An 18,336-nucleotide genomic window follows, 5' to 3' on the forward strand; every position below is an offset into this window, starting at 1 on the left:
ATCAAAATCAATTTTAGAGTGCAGAACAACTTTTAGCGAACGTTGCCGCCCGATAACGTTTCATTATTCTGAATGCCTGGACAGTGCAAAATCGAGGGTTAAGCCTAGCAAGACAAGAATCAAAAAGCAAAGCTGTGGGCTTAAACGTCCTTTCTAATACTTGACCCTTCTTTATCGACTTCGCAGCCGGCTACTAGAGTACAGGACAGTTACGGGACAGAAAGTCAATTACTGACTTGGGAAAAGCTAGAAATAGCATCCCATTGGTACCAAGTGCAGGGTTGTAGATAACGTAAGCAGTTTATCTACCCAGACAGACCATGCAATAATTCAAAATTGCGCACCTTAACGCATAGTAAACTACGCACAATCATGGGACTCCTCACCAGAAATTGTCCTTGTCTTCAATATTGCAAGAGAAATGGCAAGGTTTTTGACTGATATTTGTCGCTTTTGCAACACAGAACTAACAAGTTCAGCGCGTTTGCTTTGCTCCTGTGGAGCTCTTACGTCTTCAAGGTGCAGCTCCTGCGAAATTTATCTATTAACTCTATCCTCGGGGGGTCTGTAACTTCAAGCTTACCAATTCTGCTTTGACAACCGAGTGGTCCTGAGTTCGATTCTTCGTAGAATGAGACCATTCGATGTCAGGTGACTTTTAGCGTGGGTTTATTCTCAGACTGCTGATTACCCCTCCTTCGTGCTGAGTTCTGTATTACCCCAATGAAGCCTCTTGACAGTGCAAAAGTACCTCTTATCCTTTAGAGCACTAGTCCACATGATTATGCTGGCGAAAACTTTTGGTAAAAAGGCTACATAAAATCACTCGCGTGATCCAACAAGTACGAAAGTTGAACACTAATTTATGAGCAAGTACAACGCTCATTAAAGGATGTCCACGGTAAAATTGCACCACAGATTTACCCATACTTTCTTTATTTCTTCAACTGTTTTTACTACTTTAGGATGTTTTAGAAGATTCTACTTCATAATAGCCCGGTATTTCTCGATTGGCTGTAGCACTGATGTATTTGAGGGGTTATGGTTTTTCGGCACGAAATCGCCATTATTTGTCTTATGCCACTCCAGCACGACCTTTGCGTAATGGCATGAAGCCAAATCCTACCAGAAGATCGTAGGACAGTTGTGAGTCTTCAGAAGAGGAAGAAGTCGCTTTTGGAGACACTCTTTCAAATACACCGGTTCATTCATGGTATCTGCGGTCACCTCGTCCGCATGAACAAATTGCTTGTCAGATCAAGAACCTCTTGGCAAAGTTCGACATCTTCTGTTTTCGGAGGTTCTCTGGAACATCAAAATTATCTTTTGCATTGAAATACTGGAGGTGCAAGTACGGGAGGAAACAATGAGTCGAAAGACGACTATTAAGAACGATCTGCCGCGTCGTACAGGAGAATGGAGCATGGAGACGAAAGAACCATGAACTCGAGCAACTTCAAAACGTGGATACGAAAGGTAAGACATGTTGCAATGGCGGACTGTGAACATAGTTTATGTTGCAGATCCGGTAGAAACTAGACGACCAAGAGCGCAGCAACCAGGTGGTTAGACCAGGTGAAGCGAAATACGGTGTCCAAGGAATTGGGAAGCATCAACCCACAACCAAGGATGAGGAAGGTTGTTTCATCAGCCTTTGTTTTAGAACAGAGAGCTAAATAAATAAAAACAAAATAATAAACAAGTTGGATGTTTTGATAACTTGTTTATAAACAATCTTTTTTGTTGTTCATACATATGGTATTTAGATTATGTAGATAATAGTTTATCAAAAACAACAAAATGACTAAAATTAGTTATCTCTTAATAAATCTTATCTGTTATCTGTATCTGATATTGCGTACTGATAAAAATTTGTGCAAGCTACAGTTAAATGAAACAGAGTAAGGCCACAAAAGTGTAATTAGTGTAATTTTTCCTCAGCATAAAAAGTGAAAAGGGTCTATTTCAATTTCAATAATTTTGGTTAAATTACTCAAAAACGCGTCTCGTTTACACATTTTAATGAACAACCTACACGGTTTGCTTTTCGCTCCCAAGTGTTAATTACAGTCGAAACTCTGTGGGGCAGTTCAAAGTTCTACTGGCGCATCTCTGCTCTTATCATAGTTGAAATTTTATTCAAAACACGAAATAAAAAAACACAACAAGCAATTGAAAACAAACGAGATTGAATGTTCCTGTTCTTGTTTCTTGTTTACGAGTGGAAACTCCTAATTATGCAAGCTGATATTTTACCGAAACAAACTACATACAAACTACAATGTATTGAGGCCAGTAGTGGTGCACTGCAACAGCCCATGTTGCATATCCTGCCTGTCATCACTCGGCGAGCGGCGAAACGCTCGATGCCTACGAATGCAGCAGCAGTAGCGGGTTGAGCAGCTTAACGAGGAAAAGGCACGTTCCTGGTGGTGGTTCTTTATTCTTCTTGTCGTATACTGATTCTGTAGTGTATACTATGTACTAATCAAGAGTTACAAAAAAGCGACAATTCGAGTTAAATCAGTGCATTATCAGTGCATTTCGAGTAAATTTCTACCATTCAATTTTTATATTGGTGGCAATTTTACAAGCTTTTCTTAGAATAAGGTGCATTCCTAGTTCAAAGTTCATATCTTTAGAATCTTGAAAATGTCGTCCAAGTAGGATTCAAAACTGGAATCGTCCTAAGTGTTATTATTATTAGTATTATTTATTATTTATTGAATAAAATTCATCTGACAAAATATTGTCTTAATCTATACCTATAAAGAAGGATTTCTGTCTGTCTGTCTGTCTGTCTGTCTGTCCTGTGTTCCTTATAGAATCAAAAACTACTGAACCAATCGGCGTGAAAATTTGCATGTAGAGGTTTTTGGGGCCAGGAAAGGTTTTAGTGATGGTTAGAGACCCCTCCCCCCACTAAGAGGGGGGGCTCCCATACAAATGAAACACAAATTTCTGCATAACTCGAGAACTAATCAAGCAAATAGAACCAAATTTGGCATGTGGGTGTTTTCGGTGACAAGAATTTATTCTAGGGTAATTTGAGACCCCTCCCCTCTTTATAAGGGGAATTATAACTCCTCTCCCATTTAAGAGGGGGGGGGTTTCCATACAAATTTCCTCATAACTCGAGAACTAATCAAGCAAATGGAACCAAATTTGGCATGTGAAAGTTTTCGAGGGCAAGAAAATTTTCTATGTTGAATTAGGACCCCTCCTCACTTTAAGAGGGGGGGCTCGAGAACTAATCAAGCAAATGGAACCAAATTTGGCATGTGTGTGTTTTTGGAGACAAAATCTTTTTCTATGATGAATTGGGACCCCTCCCCACTTTAAGTGGGGGGGGGGGCTCCTATACAAACGAAATACAAATTTCCTTATAACTCGAGAGCTAATCCAGCAAATGGAACCAAATTTGGCATGTAGGTGTTTTGGAGGCAAGAATTTTTTCTATGATGAATAAGAACCTCTCCCCACTTTAGGAGGGGGGGCTCCTATACAAATGAAATACAAATTTCCTCATAACTCGAGAACTAATCAAGCAAATAGAACCAAATTTGGCATGTGGGTGTTTTCGGTGACAAGAATTTATTCTATGGTAAATTGAGACCCCTCCCTCTTTATAAGGGGAATTGTAACTCCTCTCCCCTTTAAGAGGGGGGGCTTCCATACAAATTTCCTCATAACTCGAGAACTAATCAAGCAAATGGAATCAAATTTGGCATGTGAAGGTTTTCGAGGGCAGGAAAATTTTCTACGGTGAATTAGGACCCCTCCCCACTCTAAGAGGGGGGGGCTCCTGTACAAATGAAATACAAATTTCCTCCTAACTCGAGAACTAATCAAGCAAATAGAACAACATTTGGCATGTGGGTGTTTTTTTTGGTGACAAGAATTTATTCTATGGTGAATTGAGACCCCTCCCCTCTTTATAAGAGGAATTATAACTCCTCTCCCCTTTAAGAGGGGGGCTTCCATACAAATTTCCTCATAACTCGAGAACTAATCAAGCAAATGCAACCAAATTTGGCATGTGAAGGTTTTCGAGAGCAAGAAAATTTTCTATGGTGAATTAGGACCCCTCCCCACTTTAAGAGGAGGGGCTCCTGTACAAATGAAATACAAATTTCCTCATAACTCGAGAACTAATCAAGCGAATTGAACCAAATTTGGCATATGTGTGTTTTTGGAGACAATTTTTTTTTCAATGATGAATTGGGACCCCTCCTCGCTTTAGGAGGGGGGGTCCTATACAAACGAAATACAAATTTCCTCATAACTCGAGAACTAATCCAGCAAATGGAACCAAATTTGGCGTGTAGGTGTTTTTGGAGGCAAGAATGTTTTCTGTGATGAATTAGGACCTCTTCCCACATTAGGAGGGGGGGCTCCAATACAAATGAAATACAAATTTCCCCATAACTCGAGAACTAATCAAGCAAATAGAACCAAATTCGGCATGTGGAGGTTTTTGGAGGCAAAAATATTTTCTACGGTGAATTAGGATCCTTCCACACTTCAAGAGGAGGGGCTTCTACACAAATGAAATACAAATTTCCTCATAATTCGAGAACTAATCAAGCAAATGGAACCATATTTGGCATGTGGGTGTTTTTGGAGGCAACCATTTTTCCCATTATGAATTAGGACTTCTTACCTTTTTAGGAGGGGGGGGGCTCCCATTCAAACGAAATACAAATTTGCTCATAACTTTAGAACTAATCAAGCAAATGGAACCAAATTTGGCATGTGAGAGTTTAAGATGGCAGAATTTTTTTTCTGTGGTGTATTACGACCCCTTTCCCTTTTAAGAGAGTGGGCTCCCATACAAATGAAATACAAATTTCCTTATAATTTGAGTACTAATCAAGCAAATGGAACCAAATTTAGCATGTAGGAGATTTTTGAGTCTTGAATTTATTTTATGATAGTTAGAGACCTCTCACCCCTGTCGTACCCCTGTGATATGGACTCTCACACAAATAAAACAGAATTTTTTGCGAAACTCAAAAACTAATCCAACTCGAGAAATTCGAGACTCTTCCATAAAACATTAATCAATAACAAGACCACAAAAACTATCTATAGTAACACTAGATCATTCAGGACGAGCCGGTCGCGAGTGTTGCCGGTGACCCGCCGTCGGAAGCGCCGCCCACTGGGGGGCTTGCAAAACTCGAGATAGTGATTCCGAGATTCATGATTTATGTACAACACAGGTTAATTTGTGGCAATACGAAGTTTGTCGGGTCAGCTAGTGAAAAATAAAACAAACACAGGATCATGATAGTCTTCTCATAAAAACATGCAATGGAACGTTAAAGTCAAAAATGCTGTAAGCGAGATTGAATGCACTGGCAATGACACGGATTGGCTCATTTTGTTCATATTGTCGACTACGAGAAGTTGCGTTGACGTATAACTCTCTCTGGAGCATAGAAGTAAAACTGCCGGAGTAGTTCAGGCGAATCGACTTCCGAAGAGATGATCTTAGCAGCAAAGAGAGCTTGTGCGATGAATCTTCTCCGTTCTAGGGTATCAATTCCAAGTAGCCGACAGCGATCAGTGTAGGAAGGCAGGTTCGTAGCATCACGCCATGGTAGCCAACGATGTGCGTAGCGAGCAAACCTTTTTTGTACTCGCTCGAATGTAGCAATCCAACACGCTTGGTATGGACACCATACCACACTACTAAACTCAAGAACTGAGCGGACTAGTGCACAATACAACGCCCGTAGGCACAGCGGGTCGCGAAAGTCTTCGGAGATTTTGAATATAAAACCAAGTTGTCTGTTGGCTTTCGTCAGAATGTCGTTGTAGTGAGGTTTGAAGGTCAACTCACAGTCAAGAGTAACTCCCAAGTCTCTAATTTGGTAGACCCGTTGAAGTCTTTGTCCAGCAATTGAATAAGTAAACATGATCGGTTTCTGTCTACGGTGAAAGGTTATCACATTGCATTTGTTGATACTAAGTGTCAAAAAATTCCGGGAACACCAACTCTGCATACGATCTACACTTAGTTGCAAGTAGCCGCAATCATTGGTACTGTTGATGATGTTATATATTTTGACGTCGTCGGCGTAAAACAGGCGGCATCCAGATGGCAGTATGACAAAAAGTTCGTTGATAAATAACGAGAACATAAGTGGCCCAAGGTTACTACCCTGGGGGGCACCCGAAACATTCGTAAACACTTCGGAACTAGAAGCTCCGATCTTAACGCGAAGCATCGGTTTATCAGATAGGATCTGAACCAGGCGACTAAGGATCTTTGACTCCAAGTTTTTCTAGTTTCCTTAACAGTATTTCGTGATCCACTCGATCAAATGCCTGCATTGAGATCAGTGTAGACAGCATCAACTTGTCCACCGTTGTCCATTGTGCGAACGCATAGTGATGCAAATTCGGTCAAATTTGCCGCAACGGACCGCTTGGGATAGCATCCATGCTGAGCAGTTGAAATGTAATTCTCACATGAGCAGAAAAGCGCCTCATTGATAATAATCTCAAAAACTTTAGAACAGCAGCATAAGGAGGTGATGACTCTGTAATTCCGAACGTCTCTCTTATCACCTTTCTTGTGAACAGGGAACATAAATGAGGAAATTTGTTCTCTTGCAGTGACCTGTTAAACATTTTTGTAAGTGGAGTAATTAACACCTCCGAGCACAACTTTAGAATGGACGCTGGAATGCCATCGGGACCAGCAGCATAAGAAAGCTTTAACTTTTGGAGTGCAGTCATTACGATTTGTTCACAAATGTGAAATGGACGAAACTCAAAAGTATCACTAGGACAGTCGTTGATGGCAATGGCGACTTGTGCAGGTGAGGCAGAACGTTCGTTGAACGAATTCCTAAAGTGTTGGACGAAAAGATCGCACTTCTCAAGTTCAGAGTTAGCAACTTGTTCCCCAAGGTGAACCGACATTGGCAGACCAGCCTCTTTTTTCTTGGAATTTACGAAATGCCAAGATCGCTTTGGATTCCTGCACAGAGATGCCTGTGTGCGGAGAACATAGCGTTGGTACAGAAATCTATTCAGTTTCTTCTAGTCGTTACTCGCACGGTTGAATTCCTGTTTTGTAAAGTGAGAACGATTCCGGCAGTATCTTCGTAGAGCTCTAACCCTCAGCCGTTTTAGTCTGCGTAGGCGATTGTTCGACCAAGGAGGTTTTAAAGGCGGGTGGGCGTCGGGTACAAATTCACTAATTAGGTTTACGATTGTTCGCTGGAAATAATCGACGGCGTCGTCAATACATGTAGCAGAGTTTATTGTCTGCCAGTTAACGCGAGAGATAGCGTATCTGATTCCATCATGATCAGCTCGGCGAAAGTCCGCTGTACCATCATTCCCGAAGGCAGCCTAAAAAATGATCGGCGTTGGGAGATTCAACAGGACGTCCAAAGCAGGATGGTCTGCGTTGAGAGTGTTCAAAGGCTCAATTGCTTCCGAAACGGTGCAGACTGGCGTTGCGGCCTCGTTTCCAGTATAAGTGAGAAGTGTTTGCCGTTAGAAGATTTTTTGAACTCTCCTCGATTTAGAGGTGCAGGTAGGCATTTCTGACAAATCGTAGATGCGTGGGAACGGATGACAATCTCATCAGTAAAATGTACCAAAGAAATGATGCAGTTTTCTTGAAGTCGTTGAAGGACAGCAACATATCGTATGGGATGTTTCAGACAGCAGACTGGCAATGCATCAGGCTTAAAAAAAGCAAAGCTTTGGTCTTAAGACGTCTTTTCTAAGACTAGACCCTTATTTATCGACCGACTTCACAGCCAGCTATTAGAGTACAGGACAATAGCCGGGGTTAGTGCAACAATCCTACTGGCTTTGTTTAGCAGCACCGCCTAGCCGAGATTCGAACATACGATGACTGGCTTGTTAGACCAGCATCGTACCTTGAAACCAACTAAGTACTAAGCGGTCAGGTTACAGGTATAGTTTTATTTGCGCTTTGATGCACCGATCCAGACAGAAGCTGGGTATTGCTTGAGTTTTTCACGGGTTCGTAGGGACGTTGATGAACCACATGTTTTTATGAGTAAAGAAATCTGCTATCAGACACCTGGGAAGACAACACAGGTAGTGTGGGTAAAACCCTACTCGAGTCTCCTACCTCAATCCTCCCTGGCATCATTTTATCGGTATTACTTCAGGGAGGGTCTATTGTTTTTAACGCACCCTCTTAGATAACTACTGGACTACGGTAGTTTTGCTATTTACTCGTTGTTGATCGGCTCTCCAGCTCAAGTATAATCTGGACTAATAGCTGTGGAAATAGTTGTGGAAGCCTTCTTGCAGGCATAGTCGACGTGGCTCCTGAACCACATTTGCTGATGGGAATGGACCAGAGCTCGAATAGCTCCATTGTTTTGATGCAAATTCCGGGAGTACAACTTGCCGCCTCATTATCTGTTTGTGGACTTTAAAGCGGCGTACGATTCAGTCAAACGAAATGAGCTGTGGCAGATAATGCTCGTGCAATACCAGCGTGAGTCCAAATGGTGTTGGTGCCAAGGTAGAGATGGATATGGAACGAAACGAAGTAGTGGAGGAATTCATATGCCTTGGTACGCTTCTGACAACGATGTAAGCCGCGAAATAAAACGTCGAGTTGCGGCTGCAAATCGAGCTTTCTACGGATTATGAGCTAGCTGAAGTCCCGTAGTTTGCAAATTCGCACAAAACGGGCGCTCTGCAGAACACTAATCATCCCGGTGTTCCTTTATGGACATGAATCATGGACACTAAACAAAGCCGATTGACGGCAGCTTGGGGTTTTTGAGCGTAAAATTCCGCGATTGAGAAATGGAAAAAGGAGTGTGGGGCAAACACATGAACCACGAATTATATCAAGAATACAGAGTAAAATGCGGTATGCTGGGTAATGGAATGCCCGACGGAAGTGTAGCCAAAAACATTTTCAGCAAAAAACAAGGTAGGGGCCGTAGACTTCGGGGCAGACCTCGTACCCGATGGATGCGCGCAGTCGAGGACGATGCAAGCTCAGCTAGTGTTCGAAGGGATTGGAGAACGGCAGCCCAGGACCGACAGTACTGGAGGACCATAATTCGTTTAAAGCAGGATCGGACCGTCGCCACTAAAATAAAATAAAGTAAAGTAAAGTAAGCAGCAATCCTTGAGGAAGATTGTTCAATTGGGATCGTAATCGAACTCATGTATTTTGCTGGCCAGAGTCTCAAATATTTTATCGCTGCCATCAGCCGTCAGTTCGTCCGTTGAAAAGCGGAAAGCTGCTGCTGCTGTTGGGAAATCAGTTCGGTCATGTGCAGAGGGGCTTTCAGTACATGGTCGTCGTTAGATATATCTTTCGAAACTGGGTTGTAGGCTTGGAAGACTTAAGTATGATAAAAGTTCCTTTTTTCTCGTCGTTAAAATAATATAGGTATATTTAGTATTGAAAATTGAGAGTGATTTACATTATATCCTAATTTAAAAGAGGTAAATTTCATAAAATAGTTTCATCTTATCTTTCACCATATCGGTATCATGACTTGCTTTGCTACATGTGCAATCATGAGATGACTAACCGGCTTCGGTCAAAAACTTCATCCGGTAAGAATTACTTGGTCGTTGGACAGACGAAAGCGGGCTACTGATACGATTACTAATGGGTTGGAAACAAAGCTTCAAAGTCATTCAATATTAGCTACTCTAGTGTGCCAGTCAATAACGAAAGGTGGACCGTTAACAAACGAAGCTGTGTTCCGCTGCATGTCACCTCAAACGCGTCTATTATAAAATATTATAAATTTCCCTTCATTGCGAAGAAATTGCATTCGGTCATTATTCGTATCTACTATTCATTTACTGGAAACGATCATTTTGCCGAAGCTATCGCCAAACGCCAACTGCATTACAGAATGAAAAGTGTGAGTCAGACGTAATCGCCACGGTTCGACATAAGCTTATTTGCGATAACAGGTTGAAGCGCGGCCTGGGCTGAGCTAAGCACTTTTCGCTATACTCAGCAACTGGGTTGGGACAGCAGTTGACTGGTTCGACTATGACGATAATCGCAAACATATTACCCTTGATCGATTACGCGAAATAAAGTTAACGCAGGACATTACCTTCTACCAACAGTGCCAACGATACGAAGCTAATAGGAAAGATGTATGTATGCGAAGCACAAAGGTTGCTGATAAGTGTTCTAACACCTGTGCTGTTTAACAAATACCTATAGATGATTGGTTTGTTGATTCTGTTACTTACGGGTAATAGAAAAACAGGAACGTCGTGCCCAGCAGCAGCGTCCAAGCGAAGGTCGCTGGAATATATCTGGTTTTAACATCACATTTCGGCATCGTCTGCCTTTGTTGCTGCTGATACTACTTATTGCTGGAATCTATTCTTCCAAGGTTCTCGTATGAACCTTGATAAACTACAGTGTACAAATTGCAGATGTGATACTCGCTGCAACTAGCACTTTTTTCCTAGCTCTTAAATTTTCATTAAAAATCTTCTCTGCTTTATTTTTTTCATGATTTTCCCCATTAAAAAAAGCCAGAGATTTTTCCGCATACGTTGTCTACACTACTTTGCTCATTTTTCTCGTCAAATCACTATCATTTGGAAACTTTACCAGTAACCTTCAACATTTTGAGACTCAACAGTGAACCAGCGCTTAAACTTTCGAAAAGTCTCGTGTATTTTAAAAATGCAAGAAAGGAATATTTTTACTAGGCCCAAACGCGTTTTTTTTTTCTCTGCGCTCTGCCTCTGCCCGTGTTAGTGAGGAACTTTTTCCCCTTGGGCAGCCACCTTTCCCAGCCGCGTTCCACTGCACACAAAAACTAGAGTGCCTCCAGGGCTTCAACCACCAACAACACTGTGATGCAAAATACCATAGCAGGCAAAGAAAATCCTTAACACAAAAACTCAATAAACCGGAACTGGTGCCTGGCTTGGCACGGAAGATTTGGTCACTTTTCACACACTCGCGGATCCGAGGACACCTTTCCACTATTGTTTTGGCAACTTGAAAACCGTTCACACGCGCAGCAAGCCAGAATGGGCAGAAATTTAATCACTACACATTAGAAAAGGCTGTCCATGGCTGTGCCAATGAAATTTTATTCAAATCGCGTTCGTTCGTCTTCGTATCGGAGTGTCGACCGAGAAAAAAGCTAGCTGAGCTAAACCTTCACTGTCCTCTCGTTGCGAACCATTTTACCATGATGGCTGACTGACAGCGACAGACAGCAGCAGGGATGGCAGTTTTCTCAAGATTAACTGAAACTGCTCGAAACTTGAAAACAAACTGTTCGAAAACCGCTTGAAAAGACAACAGGGTGCCGACCAAGTTTGGAGAAGAAAATTTACGCCGATTTCCAGATATTTTCCAGGTTGGGAGTAAAAATAACATTACAACCATGGCTGTCAGCAATGAAACTTTCAGAAAAAGTAGTGTATATTGTTAACTTTAACATATCAAAAAATAATTTTTTTAAAAATGCGCTTTAACTTTTTAGCAAAAAAAAATTTTTTTACAGTGCACATTTTTTTAGAAATGCAATTTTATTATCTACAACTTTGCTGAAGAAACTATTTCGATTAAATAAACCATTTTTCCAATATAAAATATTTAATGGGTTTAGCACCATTTTTGGTTAGACCCTTTTGAAAAAGCAGTCGATACCTTAAAAATAAAGCATTGCACGCAGATGTCAGTGCGTTTTTTTCCTCCCAGGTTTGACAGTGTTGTGGGGTTTGTTTTGATTACTTATTCGTAAGACCCAGAAGCAAAAAACTGCAAAAAGGGCAAAAATATATGTTGTACAGAACTGTTATCATTTTCCTGCTTCGGAAAAGTCGGATATTTCCGGTTTTCGCAAACAAGTGGTACCAATTACAAGTAATAAACCCACTAGCAATAAAATTAGGTTACAAAGGGAATCAAAACAAAACACACAAAAACGTCAAACCAGAGTTGAGGTTAGGCACCGTGCAAAGGTTTATACCTGATATGATATTGCGGAGTTTCCACCTATTTAGAGTCCCACGCGAAAATTATTAGCGTGGTTATTTTCTGCGTTTACCACATGTTTGCAATTTATTAATTTGACCCTCAGTTTTTCATTATGCACCCCTCCTTGCTTGACAAGCATAGTTTCAGTGTATTTAGCAAGTACAGGATAATTATTATTAAAAAACGTATTTGCGTTAGGACTCGTAAAATTGCTGCAAGGTACAATATTGCGACATTTGCACCTGTTTAGACTACTCCGATTTACACGATTATCACAATCGAATCTCGCACACGATTTCGCTCAAGGAAAATGAAGTGAAAAAGAAGGGGAAGAAGGAAAAAGAAGTCAAACTACCAACGGGGTAGCAGCCCTATAGCGCCGTAAATACAAAAGGTAGAACTATACTTTCTTCAACAATAATGTAGACAATAATTAACTCTATAATTGTCTTCATACGGTGGTGTGACATCCTCAGCGCAGCAGTATTTTGAAGCGATCTAGGCTGCACATTAAGGTCGATTCGCTCTAGAATTTGAGGGCAATTTATTTTTCCTCACAGAGTATCGGCGACTAGCAGGGCTATAGATGTATCCCTCCGTGTGGAGAGAGTATTCAGGTGGATCAGCAGACATCGATTTTCAGAGCTCGGTTAGTGATACGGATTTCGCCAGGGCAACCGACGAAGAGTAAAACGCAGAAAGTGGCGCTGGACGGATTCGATTCGTTCAGAACTATTGTGGTAGTTCGGGTTTCAAACTACAGAACAGTACTCCACAGTCGGTCTGACCAGGGAGCAGTATAATGCTTTTAAGCAGTAGACGTCTGTAAAACTTTTGGCTATTCTAAAAATGAATTCCAGGCTCCTAGAGGATTTGTTGACGATATAAGATACATGCTGTCTGAATTTAAGCTTTGTACCGAAGATTACACGTAGGTTTTTGATATGATCGACCCGCTCGATGGTGTTCGATAGCAGCGTGTAGTTGAAGATAGCAGCATCTTTTTTTATATGAGAAGGATATTACCCAAGTAACCACAAGCATTAACGCATAACCCCATATTGGCTGTAGCTCGGCATCGCTAATACCAGACAGCGGTATATCAGCAATTCGCATGGTTAAAACTTTTGAATAAACATTGCTAATGCGTTTAAGCATTATCGTAAATTAGCATTATTAAAAACACTATTTGCGTATATAATGTTACAATATGTTGCTTACAAGCTTTAGGACAAATCTTTAAAACGTACTGTAAATGTTAATAAAATGCTTATACCTGACTTCGTTTTTGCTTATTTACGACCACTACTCATGCTCTGTTTCACCTAACTGCTACTGTCTTTTTTCAACCAATTGAATTCTAAAATGAACTACGAACGGCGATTTAAGTACGACTAATTACAACCCACTTATCTATAACAGCTGTGGTTAAGATATCAAAGGCGCCAGCAAATGAACCATGCAAGGATACACGCACCCAGGTTCAAGTCTCATTAAAGGTAACATTTGAAATGCAAAAAAAAATCCATTCGTCGTAAATAATGTAGTAACGCATATCTTGAGAAGCTGCTAGAATCAGCGGACTTAAAAAATAAATATGAAAATATATATTTATTTTTGTCTTTTGACACGCCGGCCGAATTGATGTTTTTATATTTTTTTCGCAAACAAGCTAAAAATAACGATATGTCGATAATGCAGGCGAAGCGATGTTTAATTCATGCCGTAATGGTGCTTTAGCAATTGCTATTATAATGCAGCTTTAATTTGACAATAGTGGGGCCATTTTCCGCTTTACATACATGTAAGAAAATAATACATTATATGATATGCTTTGTAGCGCACTATAAAGCAATACAATTGAATTGATATAAAGCTTCGTAGTTACTTGGGTACAGAACACTTTGAAGGATTTACAACCATTCTGTTTAAGGTACACCAATTAGCGTAGACATCCAGCTGACGTTGGAGAGCGAGGCAGTCTTCAGTTGAGCGGATACGGGAGAATATTTTTAAATCATCGGCATATGATAACCTTGGTTCTTCAAGCACGAAATTCACGTTGTAGAAACAGAGCAGCAATATGAGCGGTCCGAGATGTCTGCCTTGTGGTACCACCTGAGGTGACACAGAATGTACTGGATCTACCGATAGCAACCATTAGTGAGATAAGAACGGAACCGTCGCAGGTGACAGGTCGGTATGTATGACGTCGGTATGCATATGAGCAGATTTCCAGCAAGACGAAAAAATACCACTGGAGATGAACTTCTGGAATATGAGTTGTAGTGGCCTAACAAGAGATGTGTTTCTTCAGGAAAGCGTAAGGAATTCCATCTGGCCAGGGATTGAAGGAGGACTTCAGTTGCGTAGCGGCAATGGAGATAATCTCGGTGTTTATACCTAGAACTGAGAGCGTGACCGTACGATTAGAGATTCCTTGCGGCGCAGTCGACTTCGTCGCTGGTTAAACTTTCATGACAAAACACGCTAGTAAACTTTTCAGCGAATAAGCTGCATATGTCTGTAAAATTTGAGACCGCTTCATCGCGATACATCATAGAGGGCAGCCCGCATTCCTTGCGTTGCTCGTTCACAAACTTCCAGAAAGCTTTTGGGGTGCGACGTTGATATTGCTGAAAACAAACACGTGTGACCCGCTTGACCTCGTGATTCACTCTAACATATAGTGATGCTGTAGTGAGAGCGTACGGTGTCTGGAAAACTTTCGTAGAGCGGTTCTTTTCGGTGATTTGAGTTTTCGTCAGGGAGCACGTGATCTGGAACGACGTACTTTTTTCGGGTCATGTCTATCAATGACATACGACAAAATATTTAAAATGGTTTGCGCAGCTGTATTGGTGTCGTGATCGTTAATGATGTTAACCGAATCCGTTGATGTTGGGAATACTGCGGTGCTGCGATGATCTGCTCTGAAAAACCGTATACGAAACAGCAGCGGTGGTGGTGTCAAGATCGCTAGTGTGTAGTTGTCTTCCACAGAGATGATTAACGGAGGATAATGAGATACGTCTTTAACTAAAGGCAGTGGAGCTGTTAAGATGAATGATGCGGCATCTTGTGTTGAGAAGAAAGAGATGTCCAGGTAGCGGTTAGGCTCATTAGTGACGTGATTGATTAATGGGATACACGAAACTGCCTTGCGATTGCTACCAGGCAGATTGTTGTCCCCCGATATCATAATCTGGTGGACTGGAGCAGCTTTCTCGATTACAGTAAAGACAGATTCGCAGTGCGCATTGATAAGAACCATGTCACGAGTCTGGCCAGGCACGATAATTATTCACCACGTATAAAAACAAGGTCCGGTCATGTAGCGCAACTGAAATCCAGATCAGCTCCAAACAGTCCTAATCCTTGTTGTCTATCAGTCGCTCTTAAACTCTGACGAACGGCTATTAGAACGCTCCTTCCAGTTGATTCCGCTTATTGGTAGCTACGCTTAACAAGTAGTCGTTTTGATTCCTACCTTTTGTCCAATGCTGGAAGGTGCATGAGTCGAACCAAGGATATAATCTGAGATTTTATAACCGGATTCGAACCCACAATACCCGCCAGGGCATGTGGTTCGCTGGTATTTGTACCTTTAAGCCATAGAGGCGCTGGACAAAAGGAGACTGCAAACCCCACTCATCAAGATAGCGACGCGTCTGGTTGGGATATAGATACAAATTGTGCCCTTACACTTCGACTTCGACATCGGTGGAGTATGGATAACCTCGCAGCCATCAGGGACAGGGGGGCCCTGCGTGCAATATAGTTCGACCAGATCGAAGCCGATTTTTTAGACGCCTGGGAAAATGGCGATGAGTGACCCAACATTTAGTTAAATAGAGACGATTGCTTGAAACAGCACGAGCCTATATGGTTACATTCCGTACAGTTTATGTTCTTTTCGCTTTGCTGTTGATAGACAAATAAGAATTATGTAAGTTTTGCGCATTTCTACATTAATTTGTACATTGCTATAGCAGACGTTCATCCATCAAGTGACAAAGCAATATAAATTCAGTCTAAAGGTTTGAGACATTGTTTTAAATTAGAAAATGAAAAATATAATTTTAATTGCAATTTAATGCCACATTTAACAGGAAATTGGAAAGTTAATTCAAGTTTTCCACCAAATAAATAGCTTCATTATCTCCCCCGCATACCACCTTCGACCGGCAGGAATCGAATGAATTGATAGCTTTTCTAATTCCACTTAGCAGGGACGTGACGTTGATTTTATTCTTAGCACGTTCTCCGTTCAACCAAGGATTATTGGTCTCCGTTGAATCTAATCCTGCATTGCCAGTGATTGACGAAGCATTTAATAATCCGCCAGCTGCAGCCGTCGATGATAGAGTATTCTGATTCCACTGCCAAAGTTCTCCACCTTCAGATGCGGAGTATAGCCGGGAAGGTTCGGTTTTGTGGAAAGCTAGTTCAGTGATGGCTTGCTCGTGAGCTTTTAGATAAGAAGCAGGAAACTGCTTGTGCCGAAGGTCCCAAACAGTTATCGAGCCTTCTTCACTGCCAGCCAGAATCTGAAATTAGTTACATGATATTATATTATTGATCACTCTGACTAAATAACTCTAATTTACGTACGATGTGACGTTGGGTCGGATGGTACGTTAGGCAGGTGACTGAGTTCGATCGTTTTTCCTCTTCGCAGGAAATAGCAAAGCTTGCTGTCGGTTTATCGCTTTCAGCTCTTATATCAAAGCATTTAATAATGCCGAGCCTATTTCCGGTCAGAACCTCTTTCGGATTTAGAAAGGCAACACAACTTAGAGTACAACTGTCAGCGTTTGAAACGGTCCTGAGGACCTTTTGTCCCACCGTAGACAATATATTTAACCGTCCGTCTTCTCCTACCGAAGCAACATCCGTATCATGTACGGATAGTGCTGTACATGGGGCCCTGTTCATACTGCTGAACGTATCGAACCTATGCAGGTTGGAGAAACGGTGCCGTTCTTGTAGATTGTCTTCTTCGCGTTCTCGATCCAGGGCGATCAAGCTCACGTATCCTTCCGTGCTAGATACAACCACATTACGCTCGTCGACGAACTCTAGTCCACTAATATCTCCGGCGAAGCATATTTCGGCCGTACATCGAGGAATGAACTCGTTTTCGTCCTCAGTGGCATAATCGTTCCTAAACAGTTTCCATACCTTTACGTTATTCACATCTAGATCCCAGCTAGTAGTGATGAATGAACTGGACTCATCGTACTGTTCCGGAATCCAGCGGATGCGCGACACTTTCTCGGAGATAAAAGTGCTGTTCACTTTACTTACTTCCGAAAGCATTTCGGAAATGAGTATGCTACCTGCTGACTACACTAACTTGATGGTGTTTTACAATAAAATGCTAATAATTGATACAAAAAACAAGCCGTGCCGTGAACTGAACTGAATGTGGAAATGGAAATTGCGGAATTGCGGTACCGGTGATGGAAACAAAATAATGAAAGCGCGCTGCCCTCACCCTGTCACCTCGTTCACCAATGAAAGTAAATGCAGAGGTGAGGAGGAAATATGATTTATTGCAGCGGGCGCGACTGTATTTAAACTGTTATACGATTTAAAAGATTGCTAATGTACGACCACCCCATCGGCAGACAACGATGTTTTCGCCGCCAACATCTCGTGTGTGCGAAAATGAGATAGCATGTCAGCACTGCGTTTCACTCAACTGCCAGCAGTCTGATTTGGGCCCGCTGTCAAATTTTGAGCCCCGGACATGCTGTCGCTGACGTTTAATGCAGTTCGAAATAGAGATGTCAATGGGGTGTGTACGACTGGTGGTTTGTGAGATTACAGCTGGAAAATATTTCGGCGGCTATCAGTTTGAGGTAGTGGATGAATTTGTCTGCCTTGGTTCACTGGTAACGGAGGACAATGACATTAGCCGTGAGATTCGGAGGCGTATTATCAGCGGAAGTAGTGCTTATTACGGGCTTTACAAGCAGACTTAGCCCTCGTACAAAATGTACCCTGTACAAGATGCGTATTAGCCCGGTTTACGGTCATGAAACATGGACAATGCTCGAGGAAGACATGCGAGTACTCGAAGTTTTCGAAAGACAAATGCTAAGAACGGTCTTCGGAGAACGGAGTATGGAGGCGAAGAATCTATCATGAACCCGCACAGCTTTAAGGCGAATCCAGTATCCTAAAGGTGGCTAAAGTTGGACGGATACGATTGGCAGGACACGTTGCAAGAATGCCGAACAACTACCCTGAAAAGATGATGTTTGCCTCAAATCCGGTAGGATATTTATTTCTGACGTGCTGCCAATTTTCAAACTGTGATAAAA

The 18,336-nt window shown here is 41.7% G+C and overlaps 2 protein-coding genes across 2 annotated transcripts in view; both read right to left on the minus strand.

Annotated features, from left to right (window-relative positions):
* LOC128735102 (palmitoyltransferase ZDHHC8) overlaps positions 1-11,197 on the minus strand; it is a 53,427-nt gene extending 42,230 nt beyond the window's left edge. Inside the window, exon 1 of the mRNA XM_053829596.1 lies at positions 10,249-11,197. Within this exon, the coding sequence (XP_053685571.1) occupies positions 10,249-10,340 (92 nt within the window). The 5' untranslated portion in view covers positions 10,341-11,197. The remainder of the gene's footprint in view (positions 1-10,248) is intronic.
* Positions 11,198-16,128: 4,931 nt separating this feature from the next.
* LOC128745375 (nucleoporin Nup43) lies at positions 16,129-17,403 on the minus strand. The gene is made up of 2 exons (XM_053842435.1): positions 16,619-17,403; positions 16,129-16,554 (listed from the first exon to the last, which is right to left on the minus strand). The coding sequence occupies exons 1-2, from the start codon at positions 17,324-17,326 to the stop codon at positions 16,129-16,131; spliced, it is 1,134 nt and encodes a 377-aa protein (XP_053698410.1). The 5' UTR covers positions 17,327-17,403.
* Positions 17,404-18,336: the final 933 nt, after the last annotated feature.

Source organism: Sabethes cyaneus, chromosome 1, assembly GCF_943734655.1.
Source record: "Sabethes cyaneus chromosome 1, idSabCyanKW18_F2, whole genome shotgun sequence".
In the NCBI taxonomy this organism is placed as follows: domain Eukaryota; kingdom Metazoa; phylum Arthropoda; class Insecta; order Diptera; family Culicidae; genus Sabethes; species Sabethes cyaneus.

Bases quoted from the DNA above. Each gene is read 5' to 3' on its own strand.
- LOC128745375 (XM_053842435.1), bottom strand. From the start codon at position 17,326: ATGCTTTCGGAAGTAAGTAAAGTGAACAGCACTTTTATCTCCGAGAAA. The intron at 16,555-16,618 runs GTACGTAAATTA...AACTAATTTCAG, and splicing joins ATCCGACCCAACGTCACATC to ATTCTGGCTGGCAGTGAAGA.